Below are 22,784 nucleotides of genomic sequence, written 5' to 3' on the forward strand. Positions count from 1 at the left end.
CATGCACATGCACCCGGCGTGAGTTTAAGCCACTGGGTCCGGGACTTAAACCGTGGTCGACTACATGGAAGTCCAGCGACATAGCCATTATGGTAACTGCTGGTCCTGGTTCTGCTTCTTAAACTCCCTTCTACTCTACTTTTCTTCAGCCCCTCTACCAACGTCTGCTTGGAGAAAGAAGCAGACTTCCTAAATAACCAGAACCCAGACTTGGCTATTGAATCATGATCTCTCTGGCCTCAAAAACATCAGTGGTTCCCACTACCACCTGATGGAGTGAACTCCCTTTTAGTATGATGCACAAGACTGGATCCTACTCTGCACCATCTTTCTAGCTTCATCCTTCACCATTCTCCCTCTGTGGATCTTGCCCTGGCCCCAGTAGTCATTTGGTTTCTCAAATGTGCTTTTTCCCTTATTTCTGGGCCTTTGAATGGTATTTTCTCTAATAAAAATGCTGTTCTGTTTAGTGCCTTGTTTAAACATTTGACTTAAGTCAAATAGGCCACATTCAGAGCCAGCAGGTGGCACGGTGGTTAAGGTGTTGGACTCCCACAAGGCTGACTGTGGTTTGAGTCCTGAACCTGGTAGCTTGAAATTCACACTAGGTACATATGTGTGCATATGTGCGCTTGCTCCAAATCCGTTAAGGTGTTGGACTCCCACAAGGCTGACTGTGGTTTGAGTCCTGAACCTGGTAGCTTGAAATTCACACATTCCAAATCCCAGGAGCAGAATGAAGAAGAAGGGATTGCGGGGGTGGTGATCTCTCGCTTTCCCTGTTGCTTTTTGTACAAATTTGTTTGAGTTGGGCAAATTTCTTAACTTCCCTGTGCTAAGGTTTTTCTCTCTGAAAATAGGGATAATTACGGTAACAACTTTCCAAGATTGTCATGAAAATGGAATGATAGTTTATACTAAGCCCCCCAAATAGTGTATGGGCCCCATAAGTTACTGTACAAGTGCTATTAATTTTCCTCTTCCTCTAGCTCTACCTGGATAGACGTAATTGGCCCTTTGTTAAATTCCCTATTCCATGCTTCTAAAGTACTGATACATTTATATATCCTTTCAGAAAGTCATTCATTCATTAATTCTTCAAGTATTTACTGAGAGCTTTTGGAGGCTGTGTCTGTAGAAGGCACCAGGGACACAACAGAAGTAAGAGCAGACGAGGTTCCTGCCCTCATGGAACTTGCAGTCTAGTGTTACCCCTTTATGACTCCCTCTGCAACCCCCAACCTCACACTGTCGTAATGCATCCTGGCTAATGCCTGTCTTTCTTGTTAGAAGTTTGTGCTGAGCAGATGGGGCCCAGATCCCAGCAAACATTCAGTTGTCAGTTTTTGTTAAATGTATAAATGAACGAGTAGCTGAAGCAAAGAATCAATCTTTTGGTTAGGTGCCCATCTCCATCTCTTTATAGCGGCCTTTGGAAGAAGGGCTTCGCATTGCCTTTGACATCACAGTCAATGGGCGAGAGCTGAGAAAGTGACCTGCCAAGGTACAGGTAAGGTCTGAGGAGGGTACGTCTATTTTGGGGTGTGAGGAATTGGGATCAGAGAAGGAAGTGGGTGAGGAGCGGGGAAGAGATACTGCTAGTACATGCAAGCGGGTACTGGGGTACAGATGCTGTCATCTGGGCCTCTTAAAAAGGAGAGGAGGAAGAATACATAGAATATACGTATTCTTGATAGAATGAGTACACACTTGTCTGGCAGAATGTAGGGCTGATCCTGGTTCACCTGGGCTCACCTTGTGGAAAGAAGAAAGCTGGGAGCCAATATTTTGCAGGAAATCCTTCAAAGAAATTGCTTTCCAGATCTGCAGGGTGTGTGGCATTAGGAATAGTCTGCTTACGAGCCGTGATAAATCTCATGTACCTGGTGCCAAGCAGACCACAGGGTGGGGCGGTTAAGGGCATCATAATTGCACATCTTCAGGTGACCTGGGCAATTTCCTGCACTCCCTCCCAAGTTCCTCCTTTTATCTCACTCCCCATCTCAGGACTCTTATCCTGTACTTTAATGAAAACCAGTTATGCTTTAGAGCTTCTGAAGGGAAAGGGAAACCACAGAGGCTGGAAGGCAATTAATTTGGGTAACAAGGGATGCTTTTTTTTTTTTTTTTGGAGGGGTTTTCGCTATAGGGTGCGTGCGCTCTATGTAGAAAATAAGTATGATATTTGAAATTGCCCTAAAAGTTTACCTTTCTTCACTGAAGCGACGGCCAATCTTTACTTTACACTTATCCTGGGGGAGGCATGCTGCTAGCAGAGGTACAGTCCGCAACACTTTGTTCTCCTTTAATTGAGAGATTAAAGCACAGATTTTATTTAAATACATTTTTAAAACTTTTATGATGAACATCTGATTCATTACTTTACGTATAACTCTCACAAGTCTTTTACTACAGATCATGGCTTAATAAAGGTAAAGTTTCTCTGATTTATCAGTATTAGCATAATTAGTCTACATACACATTGACTAAGTAAATAAGATAACATTCACCTACATAATGGTTGGGGTTATGGAAAAATAAAATGTTGTATTTAACTAAATTTAATCATTTACCCTGACAAACTTTTTATTTTCAATAGTAATTACTTTTATAAGGCAATTAATTTGGGTAACAAGGGATGCTTTTTTTTTTTTTTGGAGAGGTTTTCGCTATAGGGTGCGTGCGCTCGCCAGACAGACAGAGAGAGACATAGAGATAGAAAGCGAGAAATCACCCCCCAGGAGGGAATGGTCATGCCGCAATCCCTTCTCCTCCACTCTCCTCTCGGGATCTTGAGCACGCACGCACACGCGCCCGGCGTGAGTTTTAAGCCACCGGGTCCAGGACGCGAACTGCGGTCGACTACATGAGAGTCCAGCGACATAGCCATTACGCTAACTGCTGGTTCCCAAGGGATGCTTTTATAACAGAAATCTTGGCTGAACCTTGTGGACTCTTGTCAATTGTAGAGTTAAAAAGTTCTCCAAATAATACATAGAAATGTATGCCAGATGTCTGCATTCGTTCTCACATTCACTGGCAGTTAAACTGTACAGGAGGCAGTCTGACCCAGACTTTGGAACTGGGTTTTTTAAGTTAAAATATCAATATTTTTACTTTCTATTGTGAAACCTTGGTCAAGTTACTTCATGTCTTTCGGTCTTTTCCCTCATCTCTAAAGTGGGAATGATGCTTCCTTCACCACATAGGGTCCCTTTGAAAATTAAGTGAGGTAGAGCATGCGTAAAGCTCTTAGAGAAATGTTTGACACTGTGAAGTACTTGTTAAATGTTAGCTACTCGCATGCCTTTCAAGCTATTTGTATTATGACTACTTATTTCACACTGTAGGACAGTGGAAAGAGAAATATACTAGGTTGGAGTTGCACCTCTGTCTCTTGGCGTAAGACACTTGATTTCTTAGGTCTCCATTTCCTCATCTTAAGTGGACGATAAGAGTCCCACCCTTGCTGAGCCTGAAGTCGGAGGATCATGAGAAATATAGTGCGACCCTGTCCATTAAGGCAAACAGACAAAAGAAGACTCCCTGCCTTAATTTGCATGTTCCTAGGAATCCAGAGAGAACATGCATGTGAAATTATGTTGTAAACTGCTAAACTATAAATAAAAAGAAGGAAGACGTGTAAAGCAGCTTCCATCCATACCGCTGATGTATTGCAGTGTAGGCCACTTTGGCCCAGGTATTGAAGAAATTCAGTCTCTGGATGAGATCATTAACCCAGGAACTCAGAGGCTTACATGACTTGTAGGCGTGTTTCTGTTGGGATTTAGAGAGAGTCACATTACTTATTTTAGATTTGTTTTTAGGGTCATTAGGAACATTTCTGTAAACTTTGGTAATAGTCTCAATTGCTAGGGAAAAATGTTTTGGCAGGAGGATACCATTTCCCAGCTGAAAGCACATAATGAGATATATGAAAATTGCTAGCAAGGCAAAATAGTATTAACAGTGCTTTGGGGAAAACCCTTGAAAGCGTCCAGCCTGGCCGAAGGATTTTATCACTTTTCTTAAATCCTTTTATTCTCTCACCTTCCTTTCCTCCTCTTTGGGGAGATTATCTTCACATTCTATTAAATATGAACAATTCCAACCACCCTATACAAAGTTCAGTAAATTCCCACTCATTCTCTTTTTTTCCCCCCTTCCATTAATAGTTCCGAGTCAAGCTGATCCTCACCCCTGTGCTCTGCACAGTTCTTCTGGAATAATACCTTTCTTCTATAGATTGAACTTTCCATTCTCCACCCCTTTATTAATGTGGTCTTCTGTTATTTATTTTATGATTTCTTTATTTACATTTAATCATTGTTCTTCTCTATAGTGCACAATATGTTTTTTTTCAAAGTATGCATGCATTACATTACAATTGAATCAAAGATGTTAATAAATATATCATTTTCAAAAGAGAACTTGGAACTAGCAGATGGCATAATAGTTACGTCCCACGTAGTTGACTGTGGTTTGAGTCCTAGACCTGGTGGCTTAAGACTCAGGCTGGGTGCGTGCATGTGCATGCCCAAAATCCCAAGAGGAGAATGGAGGAGAAGGGATTGTGGCATGGCCATCCTCCTGGGAGTTGATTTCTTGCTTTCTGTCTCTGTCTCTCTCTGTCTCTATGGTGAGCACACACACTCTATAGCAAAAAATTTCTTAAAAGAACTTTACATTTTTGTGTTTGTTGTGTTTCTTCCCTGAGCCCCTCCTACTGACTCTCTAATATCCAGTTCTCTTCCATATAGTCTCTAGTATTCACACTTGTCCTTCCTCCTATTGTATTTCCAGATCTTCCAGTTATATTCCAGATCTTCCAATTTCTGCCATACAGTGCAGACGTTCAGTATATACTGAGCAGATACACAGTGTTTGACTGTCATAGTCTGGCTTACTTTGCTTAGTATTAAATCTTCTTTATTCATCCATTTTTTTATCAGATGACAGAGTCTCTGAATAGTATTCCATAGTGTATATGTGTCACGTTTTTTCAATCCATTCATTAGTTCTTGGGAAAATAGGTTGATTTCATGTCTCAGCAATTGTGAGTAATGCTGCACTAAACATGGATGTCTTTTTGACTAAATATTTTCCTATCCTTTGTGAAATACCAAGGAGTGGGATTACTAGATCATATGTAGTTCTGTTTGTGGTTTTTGAAGAGCCTCCATATTGTTTTCCACAGTGGCTGTACTAATACATTCTTACCAACAGTGTAAGAGGATTCTCTTTTCACCACAGCCTTGCAGGCATTTTTTTGTTTTGTTTTATTTTGTTCGGTTTGTTTGTTTTTGATCCAGCCATTCTGACTGGGGGTTAAGGTGTGTCATTGTGGTTTTGATTTGTATTTCTTTTATGATAAGAGATGGTAAACATTTTTTCATGTGCATTTTGGCCATTCAGATATTTTTTCTTAGAGAGTTGTCTGTTCAGCTCATCAGCCCATTTTTAAATTGAATTATGCTTTTTCTTTCTTGGGGGAGGAGGTGAACCCCTTGAGTTCTCTATATATTCTGGTTATCAATCTATTATATGAAGCATAGATTAGAAATACTTTCTTCCATTCTGAGGGTCTCTTCACTCTAATTGTTGTTTTCTTTGCTGTACAGAAGCTTTTTAGCTCAATGTTAATACTGCTTATCTATTTAGGGGATAATTATCTGTGCTTTCGGGGTCTTATTTAAGAAATCTTTGTCCACTACAGTGTCTTAAAGTATTTCCCCTGTGCTTTCCACCAGTAGTTTTATAGTTTGAGACACTGGGGCTTCCAAAAAAAAAAGTTTTTCAAAAACTAGCAATATATCTTGGAGATCATTCTATATCAGCATAGGCGTCATTATTTGGATGTGCCATAGTTGATGAAACCAGATTTCTACAGTAGATATTCAAGTTGTTTTCACCATTATGCTAGTGCAGTCTTGTGATAAACATCTCTGAAATAAATTTAAGTAGATTTATCCTCTAAGAGTATTATTATATGCTCTACCAAAAGTATGTCAGCATCTTTTAATGGTTACATAATATTTCTATTTCATTATGAGATGTACCGTAGTTACCTTCATCATTCCCTTGAACCTGGAAATTGATGCTAAACAAGCAAATAGGAAATAATCATTGCTTACCTGCCACAAGGTAGGCACTCTTGTATTAAGAATAGAGTCATATATTTCTTCTAATTCTGGGGTGAGGATGATCTCTCCTTTTATAGCAAGTTGAAGATCTTTTAAAGATTTATGTATGACAGATAATAACTTATCAAATCGTTCAATTTCTTGTTTCAAAAAGATTAGTAAGACACAATGGATAAGGGGATCATAGCCTGGATGGAGAAAAAACAAAACAAAACAAAACAGAAACAATGTAATATATTAAAAAGGAGTTTTACATGGAGGGACACAGGTTTTAAAAGTTAAAGTTAAAGAAATTTCCATTTTTTAATTGCCAGAGGGTACATGATTCACCAGACAGGGAGAAAGCATCCCCTTTCCCAATCCCTTCTCTGCCATTTTTCCATTCGGTCAGGATTCTGGGCATGCACATACAGGTATCCAGGACGTTTGTCAAGCTACCAGGGCCAGGATTTGTACTGTGTTGGCCACATGGGATCTGTTTCCTCAATAATTAGGCTACAGGGCTGGCCCAGAGAAATATTTTCTGTAAAGGTCAGACAAAATATATGAGGGGATTTTAAAACGTTTGTGGAAAAATTTAATTAAAGCACAAGTTTATTTAGTGACAAAAAATTTTCAAATCCACGAATAGGTTTTTGTTAATAATATGCATTTTTTTAAGACCACCCACTCACATAAAACCTACAGAATAATTTTCTTCTCTGCACCCTGTCTCCCAACTTAGAGAGTAAGGGAGGCAGAGGTTTAGTTTTCCATCTTGTCTCAGCATTTCCGCCTCTCTGGTTCTCTTTTGTCCTGTCTTCCTCCCTTCTGATGCCAGAGTCCTTTCCTGAAAAGGCTGAAGTGAGGGGAAGAAGCTCCTGTTCCATGCTCACCACTGACACTGCTGTAAAGAGACTTCCAAATGGGGCTTAACATCATGCACTTAAATGTGTTTGGAGTTCCAGCACACTCTTCTTTCTCCACTGTCAGTGGCAGCCGTGTTAGCACGTCGGATAAAATTTCTATCACCAATTCATCATTACTTTGCTCAGAACTGCAAAAGAAATGAAAAGAAGAATGGGATACAGGTTTTTCTAATCTAGGAGGGTACGCCGTTTCCAGCTCTCAGCTTCATAGAACCCCAGAACCGTTGTGTGGAACATCTTCTAGATAACATGGAGTTCATTTCATCCAGTGCACTTTAGACATTTGTAAAGAAGTGTGTGTTTTTAAAGTTTTCAGGATTGAAAGAAAAGGGGAGGCAACCAAACAGAGCCTGCTTAAGTAACCTAATAGGTTATTCAGCTACTTGTCAAATTCCTGTGTGTTTACAGAAAAGGTTTCCTCTGACACACTCAGAGGGTAGTCATGGTAATTTCTCACTTTTTGTCTGTCTTTTTTCCGGCAAGTGCATGCATCCTATAGAAAAATGGAAAAAAAGAAAAACAAAAAACTGCCTACCGATCAATATCCCTAATGAATATAGGTGCAAAAATTCTCAAAAAGATACTAGGAAATTGAATCCAATAGCACATTAAAAAGATTGTACACTATGGGAACCAGCAGTTAGCTTAATGGCTATGTTGTTGGACTCCCACGTAGTTGACCGCGGTTTGCGTCCCCTAACTTGGTGGCTTAAAACTCATGCCTGGCGCGTGTGTGTGCGTGCCCAAGATCCCGAGAGGAGAATGGAGGAGAAGGGATCACGGCGTGGCCATCCCCCCTGGGGGGGTGATTTCTCGCTTTCTGTCTCTCTGTCTCTCTGTGTCTGTCTGGTGAGCGCACGCGCCCTATAGTGAAAACCTCTCCAAAAAAAGAAAAAAAAAAAAAAAAGATTGTACACTATGATCAGGTAGGCTTTATCCCAAAGATGCAAGTATAGTTCAGCATATGCAAAACAGTATATATAATACATTGCAACAGAAGGAAAGATGAAAATCATGATCATATCATTTGATGCAGAGAAAGGATTTGATATACAATATCCCTTTACGATTAAGACAGCAAAATAGGTATAGAAGGAATTTTCTCAATATAATAAAAGCTGTATATGAGAAAGCATTGCTAGCATCATACTGAATGAGGGAAAGCTGAACAATTTCCCGGTAAAAACCAGAACAAGACAAGGCTGCCCCCTTTTTTAACTCCTTTTCAATCTAGTGCTGAAAGTCTTAGCCAGCAGAGTCAGACAAGAGAGTAAAATAAAAAGTATTCAAATAAGAAAAGAAAAAGCTAAATTTCCTATTTGCAAACAACATTATTTACACAGGAAATCCAGAAAAATCCACAAAACAACTTCTAGAAATGATAAATAAGCTCAGTAAATTTGCAGAACACAAAATCAATATATAAAATCTACGGCAATTTTACACACCAACAATGAATGGATTGAGGCAGAACTGAAGAAAGCATGCCAAGTAACACTTACTCTATTAGACTAACATCAGACCTTTCAACTGAAGCAATGAAGGCTATTTATAACAGATACACACACACACACACACACACACACACACACACACACACACATGAATAAACCTTTCACCTCAGAGGTGAAAGACATGTACTGGAAAAATTATGAAGAATGGAAAAAAAATTGAGTGTGATACAAAAACATGAAAAGACATCCTGTGCTCTTGAACTGGAATAAATATAATAAAAATGTCAGTTCTAGTTATGTCGCTGGACTCTCATGTAGTCAACTGCAGTTTGAGTCCCAGACCCAGTGGCTTAAAACTCTCTGGGCACGTGTGCATGCATGTCCAAGACCACAAGAGGAGAATAGAGGAGAAGGGACTGTGGCATGGCTATCCCCACTGGGGGGTGATTTCTTCCTTTTTGTCTTTCTGACTCTGTCCAGTGAGTGGACCCACCCTATAGCAAAAATCTCTCTCATTAAGAGAAAAAAAAAAAAAAAAGAGTCAGTTCTACCCAAATTAATTTACAAATTCATGAATATATCTGCAGAAAGAAAAAATGTGATTCCAATCTAATTACCAGAGACATTACAGGAATAGAAAAAGAAATCCTAAAATTAATCCGGAATCAGGGAAGGCCCTGTATCACCAAGGCAATATTGTGCAAAAGAATAAACCAAGTGGCATTTCATTACCTGACCTACACATATATATTACAAAGCTGTGATAATCCAAACAGCATCATTCTGGCACAAAAACAGTCACTTACGCCAATGGAGCATAATAGAAAATCCAGAATTAAACCCCAAAATACAGCTAACTGATCTTGGACAAAAGGTACAAGATAATGCAGTGGAGGAAAAAAAGTCTTTTCAGCGAATGGTGCTGGAAGAACTGGATATCCATCTACTTAAAAAAATGAAACTAGACCCCTCTCTCTCACTATTAGCAAAAATCAACTCAAAATGGATCAAAATTCTAAATGTAAAGCCTAAAACTATAAAATGACTGGTGGAAAACACGAAGAAACTCTTGAGGACATCAGAGTAGGCAAAAATTTAAGATCCCTAAAACACAGGCAATATTCACAAAAATAGACAAGTGGGATTACATTAAGTTAAAAAGTTTCTGTACAGTGGGGCCAGCAGATGGTGTAATGGTTACATTGATGGACACTCACCTAGTTGGCTACAGTTTGAGTCCTGGACCCAGTGGTTTAAAACTCATGCTGGGCTTGTGTGCATGCATGTCCAAGATGTGAGAGGAAAATGGATGAGAAGGGACTGTGGGGTGGCCATCCCCCTGGGGACATTCACACAAGGAAGATTTGTTGAACTACTATAGTTTGGGTTTATGTGTGTGCATATATGCATGTGTATACTTGCTTCTGTGTTATTTGGAGAATTTTGTTTCTCCACCATGTAGACTATACTTTTGCAAGTTCTAGTCTATATCTCCTCAAAGAAGCATTTAATAACTTTTTACTAATAATTCTTCCTACAGAGTTCTTACCAGGTCATGAGGCTGGCTGTGGTAGTTTTTGGTTGCATAGCAATGAGACTTTCAATTAACTTCTGGCCTTTGGTCTCCCCACAGCTCCTTGTGGCTTCAGGATGTATCCCTAAGACCTCGGGAGATTCATCGTCAGGTAAGGACTGGATAATGTGTATGTAGTCCTCCATGCTCCCGTATTTTGGCACTGGCTGACATATCTGAAAATGTAACCACTTTGTTAGTGTTTGCCTGAGTGAAATGTCTGTAAGGAAGACAGTGTTTTCACATAAAATTTTATACAGACACCTCTTATTTGCATGTACTATACTCTAGACACTGTCAAAAGCAACATCTGAAACCACTGTATTGTCACATGCATATGATATGCACATATAGCGTCCTTGTTGTAAAAGAGAGAGAAAAAAAAAAACACTAAAAACTAAGGTGACTCCAACCATCCATTGCCTCAATGAAACATACTCATGGAAACTAGATGCAATAAAGCTTGAACAAATCATTTTAGTTTACTGAATCCTATAGGAGAAAGTAAGGATGATCTTACAAATAATTCACTTCTGTTAAAGCAGAGAAATACATTATACGTATGTCAGGAAAGTGGATGTTGGTAGCTTTCTTGATATTCTTAAGGAAAAAGTTGAGGAATTAATGAGGGCCACAGGGAAACATCAAACAACAATGTTACTGATAAAATTATCCACAGAAGAAGCTAACATTATGTCAAGAATGGGAAGAGCTGGCAAGTTGACACTGTTATAAAATTATCAGTGTTTTCAGGGCCAGCAAGTAGCTTAGTGATTAAGGCGCTGGACTCTCACATGGCCGACCACAGTTTGAGTCCCTGTTCGCGTCCTGGACCTGGAGGCTTGAAACTCATGCCTGGAACATGTGCATTTGTGCCCCAAATCTTGAGAAGAGAATAGAGAATGGATTGCTGTGTGGCCATCCCTCAGGAAGGTGATTTCTCACTTTCTGTTTCTGTCTTTCTGGTGATCTCATGAACCTTATAGCAAAAATCTCAAAAAAAAAAAAAAAATCCAGTGTTTTAAAGCAATTGAACAATTGAGATACATGATTACTGAATATATTTCTGTCATGTGATATAATTGTGCCGATGCAAATTTTATGCCATATATTACTATATACTTTATTCAGTTATAAATACTTAATGTAATAGTCTATATATAAAAACCATGCACACCATAATTTTGAGTAATTTTAAAGGATTTTTCAAGGTCAGGTCGCAGATGGTGGTGCAGCGGCAATGTGCAGGACCCACAAAGGAGATCCTGGGTTTGTGTTTTGGGGCCTACTTGTACATGCTGGGCACATGTGTGTGCCTGTGTTCTAGGCTGGCTAAGGCTGGGGGTGAATTGTGGTATGGAAACATTGTTGGGGATGCCTTTATATTTGTCTGTCTCATAGGAAAAATAAATATACTTTTAAAAAAAAGATGACAAAGGATATTCAAGGGTAATTTTACCCTAAGGACTGACTTTAGATTATAAACTGAACTAAATATATTTTGAATAGTTTTTAATGGGTATTGAAAGAAAAAAAAAAACCTCTTAGGTTTTCCTCTAAATAATGTATAAATAGTGTATAAAGGATATAATTTAATGTCTTGTTAGTTCAGAGTTATCAATATAAACTATTACTATTCATTTTATAGTGCTTTATAAATTAATCTTCCTAAGATACCATTTTTAGTATTTTTTTCTCTCCATACTCTCAAAATCCTAGATAGATGACCGGGATATGATCTCTGGTCACTTGATTTCGTGTGCTTGGGGTGGGGACATAATTCTTCAATCTCCGTTTTGCTACTTATTATAATACTTGTATGTGCTTACATGCTAGCAACCTTAGTTTCCTTACCTGTAAACTTGGAATAATATTTATTCCACATGGTGTTTGAATATTAAAATAATTAAATGAGAAACATATATACATTGGCTAGCATAGAATAGTTTGCTTCTGCCTCCTTATACTTTGCACTTCATATTATACATTCTTAGTAGGGCATGAACTATTTGTTTATTTAAGTTTTTCTGTAGGGTGTGTGCACTCACTGGAGAGAGACAGAAAGAGGAGAGAGAGAGAGAAATCACCTTCCCCCCCCAGGATGATACTTTTCTTTTCCATTCGACTCTTGGGATTTTGGGCGTACAGACCCATATACTCAGAGTGTTTTTCAAGCCCAGGTCCAGGACTTAAATTGTGCAGTAGGCCATGTGGAATCCAGCTGCCTTAACAGCCAAGCCAGATGAACCACCTGATGACCCTCTTTATCATTCTTTTTATTTACCACCCAGTATAATGCCGTATTTAATAGAATAATGGGTACTTTTAAAAATACTAGACATTAATAAAAAGCCATTAAAAGTGAACAGTATAATTAATTTAAATACATATTTAAAATAATGCAACGATGTTTAGCTAAAAATAATTGAGTAACGTAAGAAGATAATTCTTTTCTTACCTCATCACAAGAGAAACTAAAGTCATCTTTCAGCACTTCAGGATTACAAAATTTGTACAGAAGGGTGTTTAAGCATCGCTTATCCCACGTATCAGTGACTTGGCCACCATAAATCACTTCCCCAATCAGGTAGCGCAGTGCCTGCCATGGAATATTGGACTGTCCACTCAGGGTGTTTTCCAGTGTTTTTATGGTAACCTTTAGAAAATTAGCGAGTTTTTATTATTTCAGTACATGTTTCAGCTTTGAGTTTTAACATAAAATTGACTCTTAAACAGCTACAAATAATTTCTCTTTTAAAAATGTATGGAAATGTAAGAGGAGTGAAAAATCTTAGCATATACATACCTTTATTCATTAGTTCTTTTATTGTTGTTGAATAACCACTGGAATGTTTAATTATTATTCTTTGAATAGACAGAACAAGCATATAGTATTGAGTTTAAAAGGTATAAAAGGATAAACAAGGGGAAGTAAGTCTTTTCCTCCCCTGTACTCGCTATCAGATCTCCTTTCTTAAGCCATCATCGATAGCAATTTCTTGGGTGTCCTTACACAGATATTCTATGCAGTGACATGTACATCAGTTGATTTCATTCTTCTTTGTTCTTTCCTCTCCTCCTCTCCTCTCTCCCTCTTGTGACTCTGCATGACCTCTCCCAGATGTAGACTTGGACCTTGGATCTCTAAACTGTGATCTGCAAAATATCTTTATTTTTAAATCTCCCAGTTGCAGTATTTGCTATTAGCAAATGGACTAAAACACTAATGATCTTTTGTATTTCTGTGATATCTGTCATAATGTCTCCTTTTTAGTCTCTGATTTTGTTTATTTCTGTCTTTTTTCTTAGTTTAATGGTTTCTCTATTTTATTTTTTTCCAAAAACAACTTTTCATTTCATGATCTTTTGTGTTTTTTTTTTTTTTCATTCTCATTTCATTTATTTTTGCTCTCATCTTTATTATTTCTTTCCTCCTATTGACTTTATGTTTGGTTTATTCTTGTTTGTTTCTTTTGGGTATGTCATTAAGTTGTTTATATCAAATTTTACTATATGTTTTATAAGCATGTTTTGTTCTAAACTTACCTCTTAGTACTGCTTTTGTCATATCCCATAGGTTTTTGTATGTTGTGTTTTCATTTTTATTTGTTTCAAGAAATTAAAAAAAATTCTTCTTAATTTCTTCATTCACTCATTGGTTATTCAGGAGCCTACTGTTTAATTTCTTGTATTTGTAGTTTCCAAAGTTCATTTGTTACTGATTTCTGGTTTTGTTCCATTGTGGTTAGAAAAGGTACTTGATATGATTTCAATGAAAAAAATTGTTGATATTTCTTTCATGGCCTATCATATATAGTCTCCTGAAGAATGTCTCATGTAATAGTGAAAAGAATGTGTATTCTGTAGCAGTTGAATAAGATGTTTTATAAATGTCTGTTATGTCTTTTAGGTCTACAGTGCAGTTTAAGCCTGATGTTTCTTTGCCAATTTTCTGTCTAGGTAGTCTGTTCATGCTGAAAATAGGGTGAAGAAGCTCCCAACTATTATTGTATTGGAGTCTATCTCACCCTATAGATCTAATAGTTGTTTTATATTTTTGAGTGTTTTGTTCTTGGGTGCGTATATATTTACCATTGTGATATCTTCTTGCAGAATTGATCCCTGTATCATCTTACAGTGACTCATTATACAGTTTTTGACTTAATGTCTATTTTATTTAAATACAGCTACTTCTGCTTGCTTTTTGTTTGCATGGAATATAATTTTCCATCCCTTCATTTTTAGTTTATGTGTGTCTTTACCAGTAAAGTGAATTTCTTGTAGTCATATATAGTTGCATCCTGTTTTATAATCTATTCACCCAGTCTATATATCTTTTTGTTTGGGAGTTCAATCAAGGTTTAGGAGTTAATTCATGGCTATTATCGATAGGTGAGGATCACTCTTGACATTTTGTTCATTGTTTTCTGGTTGTTTTGTATTTTCTTTGTTCCTTTCCTCTTCTCTCATAGTTTATTTTTGCAGTTTGGTGTTTTTCTCAGTGTTAAGATTTGATTTCTTGGGCACCAGCAGGTGGTATAATGGTTATGTCACTGGACTCCCACATAGTCACCTGTGGTTTGAGTCCCTGACTAGGTGGCTTAATCTCACACTGGCACATGTGTGTCTTTGCCCAAGATCCTGAGAGGAGAATGGAGGAGAAGGGATTGTGGTGTGGTCATTCCCCCGGGGGTGGGGGGTGATTTCTTGCTTTCTGCCTCTCTGTTTCTCTCTGTCTTTCTGGCGAGTGCATGCACACTATAACAAAAACTTCTCTTAAAAAAAAGATTTAATTTCTTTCTCTTTCTTATTTGTGTATTGACCCTAGTTTTATTCTTTTACATGTGTTTATGATGGTAGTTATCATTCTTTTGCTTCCAGATGAAGAATCCTCATAAACATATTTTTAAAAGCTTGTCTAGTGCAGATAAATTCCCAATTTTTGCTTGTCTGGGAAATACCTCTTTTCTCATTTCTTTCTGAAGGATACCTTCGCTGGGTATAATACTCTTGCGTGACAGTATTTTTGCCTGGTAAGTACTTTGACTATATCATCACATTCTTTTCTGGTCTCTAGGATCAGCTGTTTTATATTATGCTTCTGGTTAGGTGCAGAAACCCATACTCTGATAGGCAGCCAGGCTTGCAGTGAGTATGACAATCTTTTGTGAAACTGAAAAGTCTAAGGTAGACATGTAGGAGACATACAAAAATATTCATCTATCTAGGGTGGGACTTGGTGATAGATACTGAAGGCAGAATTTTCCTCAAACATTTAAAACAAAACAAAACAAAACTCTAAAGTATAAGTGAATGAGTAATCTAGAGAGCAATATTCTGAGCTGAAAGCAGTTTCATGAAAGTTAATCTGGGAAAAACTTAAGCAGGAGTTACAATATATATACTTTAACAATAAAGCATACAATTTCCTCCTCACACAATGAGCCAGTGTAATCTCACTTGCTTTAAATGAATAATACTGACATTTTCATAGTCATCTGTACATGCCACATATACTGTTTTAAGTGCTTTACTTAAAGCATCAAATCATTGGGTTCCAAAGGTACAAATTTCAGTACCTTTTCTTTCTTTGGCCAAGGAAACTAAAACCTAAAGAGGTTACTTCATTTGCCTAATAGATTAAATATTTGTACAGTTACAGGGGTGGAGTTGTAATTTGATTCCAGAAGAGTTGGCTTCAAAGTCTATGTTTTCGAATGTTAGCCTTTATTGCCTAGTTACAGAGTTCATTTTCCTACCACCATGTAAAACACTTCGAACTTGTGCAGATGTGTGGTAGGCTTCCAGTTTAAATTTTATTGTTATTGTTTGTGAAAAGATAACACTTACCTCCAAGTCTGAAGAACTAAATTTATAAGCAATATTCCAGCCCAATGTTCCATAATTTTTTCTTTCATTGATCACAGCATTGAAAAAACATAGGCTGAATAAAATTTTTTTCCACCATTGTCCACAGTCGGGGTTTTCAAATATGTCTTTTGTTATTTCTCCACTCCCACTGTATCCAAATGTCTGAAGTAAATTACTTTTCAATCCCTGGGGAGGTTCCACAGCAATCTTTAAAACAGACATGAGTAAAAACAGCATGTGAAGACAGATGCAGGCACTCGGTCTGGAGGAGACTTCCCTTTGTATAACACTAAGAAAATAAATAGCTAAGACGTTTGCTTTTCAAGATTCATTGGAAAATCATGTGTTATTCTTTTGAAAACTTTTCTTTTTTTTGAGAGGGATTTTTGCTATAGGGTTTGTGCACTTGCCAGAGAGACAGAGAGAGACAGAAAGCGAGAAATCAGGCCTTGGGCAGATGACCATGCCACAATCCCCTCTCCTTCATTCTCCTCTCAGTATCTTGGGCATGTACACACACACGCCTGGCGTGAGCTTTAAACTGCTGGGTCTGGGACTTGAACCGTGGTCAACTGCGTGGGAGTCCAGCGACATAACCCTTATGTCATCTACTGGTCCCAGCCATTTGAAAACTTCTATGAGAAGCATGGTCTCAGAGTTTATATTGTTCTAATCTGTATTTTAAAATGAGAATTATAACATTACTGTGATTATTGTGATTAAAAGCACTTCCATGTGCTCTAAATATGCGGTTCCAGAAGCATAGCATTTTAGAAAGTTTGATGATGAAGAGTTACATAGTCTAAATTTATTTGCCAATGGTAGCAAAGTGGCCACAACAGAATCAGGGCTGCATGACCTCAGTAAGACAGCAGAGACAGGGTGTACCAACTCATAGGAAACAGAGCCCTAACTGAACCAGTGAAAAGATCTAGTTGCCACTTATATTAAAAAGGAGAACTAAGGACCAGCAGATGGCATAATGGTTATGTTGCTGGACTCTAACATAGTCAACTATGGTTTGAGTCCTGGCCCTAGCAGTTTAAAAACACATGTTGGGCACGTATGTGTGTGTACCCAAAATCCCAAGAGGAGATTGGAGGAGAAGGGATTGTGGCATGGCCATCCTGCTGTGGGGTGATTTCTTGCTTTCTGTCTCTCTGGTGAGTGCACAGGCCCTATAGCAGAAATCTCTCTTAAGAAAAAATAAGGAGAATTATTTTGGTATGTTACCAAATTTTACATGCATTGAACATTTATTTGATTGACTTCTTAACTATAATAATTGAAATGATAACTGATTGGGGGAGGTGGTAAAGGAATCAGTTGGAGGGCTTTTACTGAGACTATGGCTGATCCGTCTGATAGACTTGACTTTTAGTGACAGCATACTAGTTCATCACATGTATATACCATAACTGGGAGGGCCCTGTAGAGGAGTGATTAAGCACTGTGCATAGGGAGCTGGATCCCATATGGCCGACCATGGTTTGAGTTTCAGCCCCAGTGGCTTGAAAAACACACTGGGCACTTGTGTGTGTGTGTGTGTGTGTGTGTGTGTGTCTGCCCCCAAATCCTGACGGGATGGAGAAATGAAGGAAGATGATTGTAGCTTGAGTGTGCTCTATTGGGGAGTGCTTTCTTTTTCTTTTTCTTTAGCAAGCCCTTTAGCAATTAAAAAAAAAAAGAAATGAAAGTGAAATACAGATTAAACAGTGATAACAACAAGAGAAAAAGTGCACCATAATTTATTTGATCTTTTCCTGGAGGGGGTCAATTGATCCACTAGTATGAACTTTTAAAAGACTATATGTATATATTCTGACATCTACATGCTGCACTTTTGTTTTTCATATGTTTATTGACCTCTTCTGTTCTTTGCTCATTTTTTTATGGGATGTGACTATTTTCCTTAATTATTTGTGGATTCTCTTGTTTGTATAACATTTTCATCTATCTACATAGATAATGGCATATAAAATTTTGTGTCTACTCTAATTATAGCTGCATTAAAAATACTTATGCCAATGAAGACCTAAAGTGGACTTAGAGCAATGAACTTCCTTAAAATAAAACGTCCCTTGATGCTCTGTCCCTCTCTACCAACCTTCATTCTTCTCCCCTCACTACCTCCACCTCTTAAGTCACTTACTCTTGGCCAAAGATCAAAGGCTGTTTGAGATGATAATCTTCCAGACTCTGGGAGATAAATGCAATACCTCAAGTCTCAGAGTAAGTTGTAGGTTTCTTCAATCCACATTCTGTCTGCTCTAGGAGTGGGACTTTTGGGATGCAGTTCAGTACTGTCAATTTGGGTAAAAATATGTAGGAGATGGGGAATTGCTGAGGAGCAGTGTGATAGGGAGAAGCTTCATAGTTTTCCATGAGTGAGTGTGATTTATTCCCAGGTGGGATGACACTCTATCAGGAAAGTGCCTCATCTCCCCGATTTCATCCATCCCCTACCCTGGTCAGTTGGAAGTGTCCATGTGCTCACAGTCTTGGTATAGTATTCTGTCTATGTTGTTGGTCACTATTCTTTGCTGTTAAGATTCCACTTTTGGCCAACTTGTTTAACAGAACTGACTAAGTCTTGATGTTTATTTGATCTCAATGGTGGATATAAGTCACAGAAAATCCATAGTTAGGACTTTTTAGTAAACAATTTCAATCTACTTTCTGTCAGACCTTTTCCAGAGAATTAATAAACTGTAAACTAGCTAAGAGGAGCAAAATCAAAAACAAAACTAGAGGAGCAAAAGGCAAGAAAAGGACACTGATCATGTAGTTTTGCTTATAACAACTGGAAGCCTAGTGTTCTTATTTGGGGGAAACAAATCCCTGAATTGTGAATTACTTTCCAGACAGCAGGGACCAGTCTACTTCCTCGTCCCAGAATAGTTTCTGGTCCCAGTATAGGGCGGAGCACAAAGCAGACATTTAGCATGCCACAATTAGCATGCTCTTAATTCAGAATTATAAATGTAAGATGACTTGTATTCAAACAGTTTCTTTTCCTTGAAAGGTTTTTGCTATAGGGCACGTGCACTTGCCAGAAAGCCAGAGAGAGATAGAAGGCTTGAAATCACTCCCCAGGGTGGATGGCCATGCCACAATCCCTTCTCCTCTATTCTCCTCTTGGGATCTTGGGCATGCATGCACACGTGCCCGGCGTGAGTTTAAGCCACTGGGTCCAGGACTTGAACCACGGTCAACTACGGAGTTGGGCATGCATGCACACGTGCCCGGCGGAGTTTAAGCCACGGAGTCCAGCGACATAGCTATTATGGCAACTGCTAGTCCCCAAACAGAGTTTCTTAGTATTAAAACCTGTTATTCTTACCTTTAAACCCTTTTGAAGAATAGGAATTGGGAAAGAACTATCTGATTTTGAGCTTAACCATAGCCTAAACTCGGGATCTACTGTCACATCTGGATTACTGAGTCTGTAAAAGAAAAAAAAAATATATATATATATATACACACACACACATACACACACATGCACACACACATTTAAATATTTTAATGTAAAATTTAAAGAAAACTATGATATTCTTGGAGTCCTAGCATTTTAATGTTTGAAATGACTTTAAAAATCATTTCAATACTGAAAATTTTTCTTATTACATTACAAAAAGAGTTTTATGTTGCACAAGAATTTGCACAAGACCCACTTATTCCCATTATTTTCCCAAGATTTTTGCTATAGGATGTGTGCACTCACCAGAGAAAGACAGAGAGGGGGGAAAGTGAGAAACCACCTGCCAAGGAGGGATGGGCCAGGCCACAATCCCTTCTCCTCCATTCGCTTCTGGGGATTTTGGGCATGCATGCACGTGTGGCTAGCATGTGTTTTCAAGCCACTGAGTCCAGGATTCAGTGCCTTAACCACCACGCCACCTGTTCTCCCCAACCCCACCCCCCCCTTTTTTAGGTTTTTACCATAGGGCATGTACACTCAATGGAGAAAGGCACTCACCAAGATGGGCCAGGCCACAATCCCTTCCGGACTGCCTTCCCTTCTCCATTCTCTTCTTGAGATTTTGGGCACATGCGCTCATGCGCTTAGTATGATTTTCAAGCCGCCAGATCTGTGGCTTGAACCACGGTCAGCCATGTGGGAGTCCAGCTCCTTAACCACCCCTGCTGGCCCATCCCAACTCCCATTTTTAATAAGTAGCTTTTCCCTCTCTGAGTATAAGCTAAGCAAAACAAAGAGTTCCACTGATCAGACTTGGAACAATTGAACATTAAGATAAATAAAAATAGCAACATTATAATCTAATCAATAAAATAGGAATCAGCGAGTCTCTACTGACATGAATAAATAAATGTGAGGAGGAAAAGTATTTCATCATAGAAGAATATCACTAAGTAAATTTAGAAAGAATTGTGGCATTAGAAAGCCACTGTCTGGCAAATAACATAGTGATCATACAGCCAAATATATTTAAAAAGGTTAAAGTTAACAGATAAAATATATACACACATGGCATGAAAATTCTCACAAGTGACAGATACCACCATTTTTAAAAAAAAATTACCAGAAGGTGCTTGTACTACTAGAGACAAAAAAAGGGAGAGATGGTAAGAGAGAGGGCAAGAAAATACCCCCCCAAAAATATATGGTCATGCCATAGTCCTTTCCCTCTACTTCTCCATTGTGTCAGGACTTTGGGCACGCATGCTCAAGCACCCAATATGATTTTCGAACAGCAGTTGGCCATGTGGGATCTGGCTTCCTAGGCATTGTGCTTAAACCACTGTACTATGGGGCCTGCCCCAGTAGCTACCACTTTAACAAACGATCAAAGTCGATATCACTGGTAATGAGGCAAATTCACATCGTATGTGCCTTTGATGTGTACTGAGAAAGATACAACATATTTCTGTGGTATTTCTGCAATACTGCATAGCCATAATCTTCCCATGAGAAAATACTAGACTCATAACAAAATGAGACACTTTATAAAGTAACTAGTTGGTGCTTTTCAAAAATACCAAAGTTTCAAAAGACAATGACAGACAAAGGAACTATTCTAGATTAAAGAAGAGTTAAGAAACAAGACAATCACATACAATGAGAAATCCAGAATCTGAATTCAGAACTTTTTATCATTTTTTTTGCAACAAAAGATATTAATGGGACAATAGACTAAATATTACTAATTCTGTTGCTTACATAGTAATACACACTGAAGTATTTAGGGCTCAGGTGACATGCCCATAATTTACTTATTTTCTTTCTTATCTTCCTTCCTTCCTTCCTTCCTTCCTTTCTTTCTTTCTTTCTTTCTTTCTTTCTTTCTTTCTTTCTTTCTTTCTTTCTTTCTTTCTTTTTTTTCTTTGCCATTGGGTGCGTGCGTTCGTCAGAGAGAGACAGAGAGAGGGAAAGTGAGAAATCATCCCCCCAGGGCAATGGCCACACTGCAGTCCCTTCTCCTCCATTCTTCTCTTGGGATTTTGGGCACATATGCACATGTACCCAGTATGATTTTCAAGCCACTAGGTCCAGGACTTGAGCCACGGTCAGCCACATGGTAGTCCAGAGCACCTTAACCACCATGCCACCTGCTGAAGCCCCTTAATCGCCATGCCACTTGCTGGTGAAAATAAAAGTAATTTACTTTCAAATCATTCTGAAAATTACACAGAAAATGTTTAAATTAGGAAATAGAGATGAGAGGTACAGGGTGTTTTTTTTCTTTTGTACTATTCTAGCAACTTTTCTGCAAGTCCAAAGATATTTTTTAAAGATATAGAAAACCAAAACAGTAAAAGCAAAAATGCACTAAACACAAAACAAACAGATAAATAAAAATCACCTGTAATCCCACTAAATAGGTTTAAGTACATTTTTTTCTTTTTTCTTTCTGTTGTTTATTTTTTTAAAAGTGAAAATATTAGACTGTACGTATTATTCATAGCTTGATATTTTTTCCTCCTAGCAATCTATTATGAGCATCTTTAACTCCTAAATTTAAGAAATATTTTTTTTTTTCGTTTTCCTCTCCCACTGTAGGCTGCTAGTGTGGTGGTCTTAAATATCTAAAAGCGTGATGTAACAAAGAAGTATGAATACCTTTTAATCATACTCTTATCGCAATTATATGCTGAATATTTTAATACATCATTGCTCTTATTAATAATAGCGCATTGGGAACCAGCAGTTAGCGTAATGGCTATGTCGCTGGACTCCCACGTAGTCAACCGCAGTTCGCGTCCTGGACCCAGTGGCTTAAAACTCACTCTGGGTGCGTGTGTGTGCGTGCCCAAGATCCCGAGAGGGGAATGGAGGAGCAGGGATCACGGCATGACCATCCCCCCGGGGGGTGATTTTTCACTTTCTGTCTCTCTGTCTCTCTCTGTCTGTCTGGCGAGCGCATGCGCCCTATAGTGAAAACCTCTCCAAAAAAAAAAAAAATAATAGCTCATGCATTTGAGTAAGTGAAGGAGGGAAAGAAAGCAGCATGAGCAAGGCCTCTTCACACTGCAACTCCTTTTCCCAAGCCTTTCAGCTTGTTATGATCTTAGGCATAAGCACCTCGTGTGTTTCAGGCCAGCTGAGCTGGAGATCTTAACCCACAGTCAGTCCTGTGGCTTCTAGCACTGCAGTTCAATATGGTACTGACTGTGCCATAGGTTGGGCCTCTGTGCATCATTATTTATTTATTTAAATTTGCCAGAGGGTTCATGAACTCACTGGGAGTTGGGGCCACTGGGTGATAGACAGGCTGACAGAAAGCACTCCCCATCGGGAATGGTCACACCTCAATCCCTACTCTTCCATTTCTCCCTCCTTTTGGGATTTTGAATCTACATGCACACATGC

General features: G+C 38.5%; 1 protein-coding gene across 1 annotated transcript in view; it reads right to left on the bottom strand.

Annotated features, from left to right (window-relative positions):
• Positions 1-22,784, bottom strand: part of DNAH14 (dynein axonemal heavy chain 14) — a 261,709-nt gene that overhangs the window by 2,984 nt on the left and 235,941 nt on the right. The window contains 8 exon segments of the mRNA XM_027775206.1: positions 1,756-1,883; positions 3,665-3,777; positions 6,135-6,331; positions 7,019-7,179; positions 10,055-10,254; positions 12,537-12,734; positions 15,929-16,156; positions 19,293-19,395. Coding sequence (XP_027631007.1) covers positions 1,756-1,883; positions 3,665-3,777; positions 6,135-6,331; positions 7,019-7,179; positions 10,055-10,254; positions 12,537-12,734; positions 15,929-16,156; positions 19,293-19,395 — 1,328 coding nt within the window.

This window comes from Tupaia chinensis, unplaced genomic scaffold (assembly GCF_000334495.1).
Source record: "Tupaia chinensis unplaced genomic scaffold, TupChi_1.0 Scaffold000532_1, whole genome shotgun sequence".
NCBI classification, from domain to species: domain Eukaryota; kingdom Metazoa; phylum Chordata; class Mammalia; order Scandentia; family Tupaiidae; genus Tupaia; species Tupaia belangeri.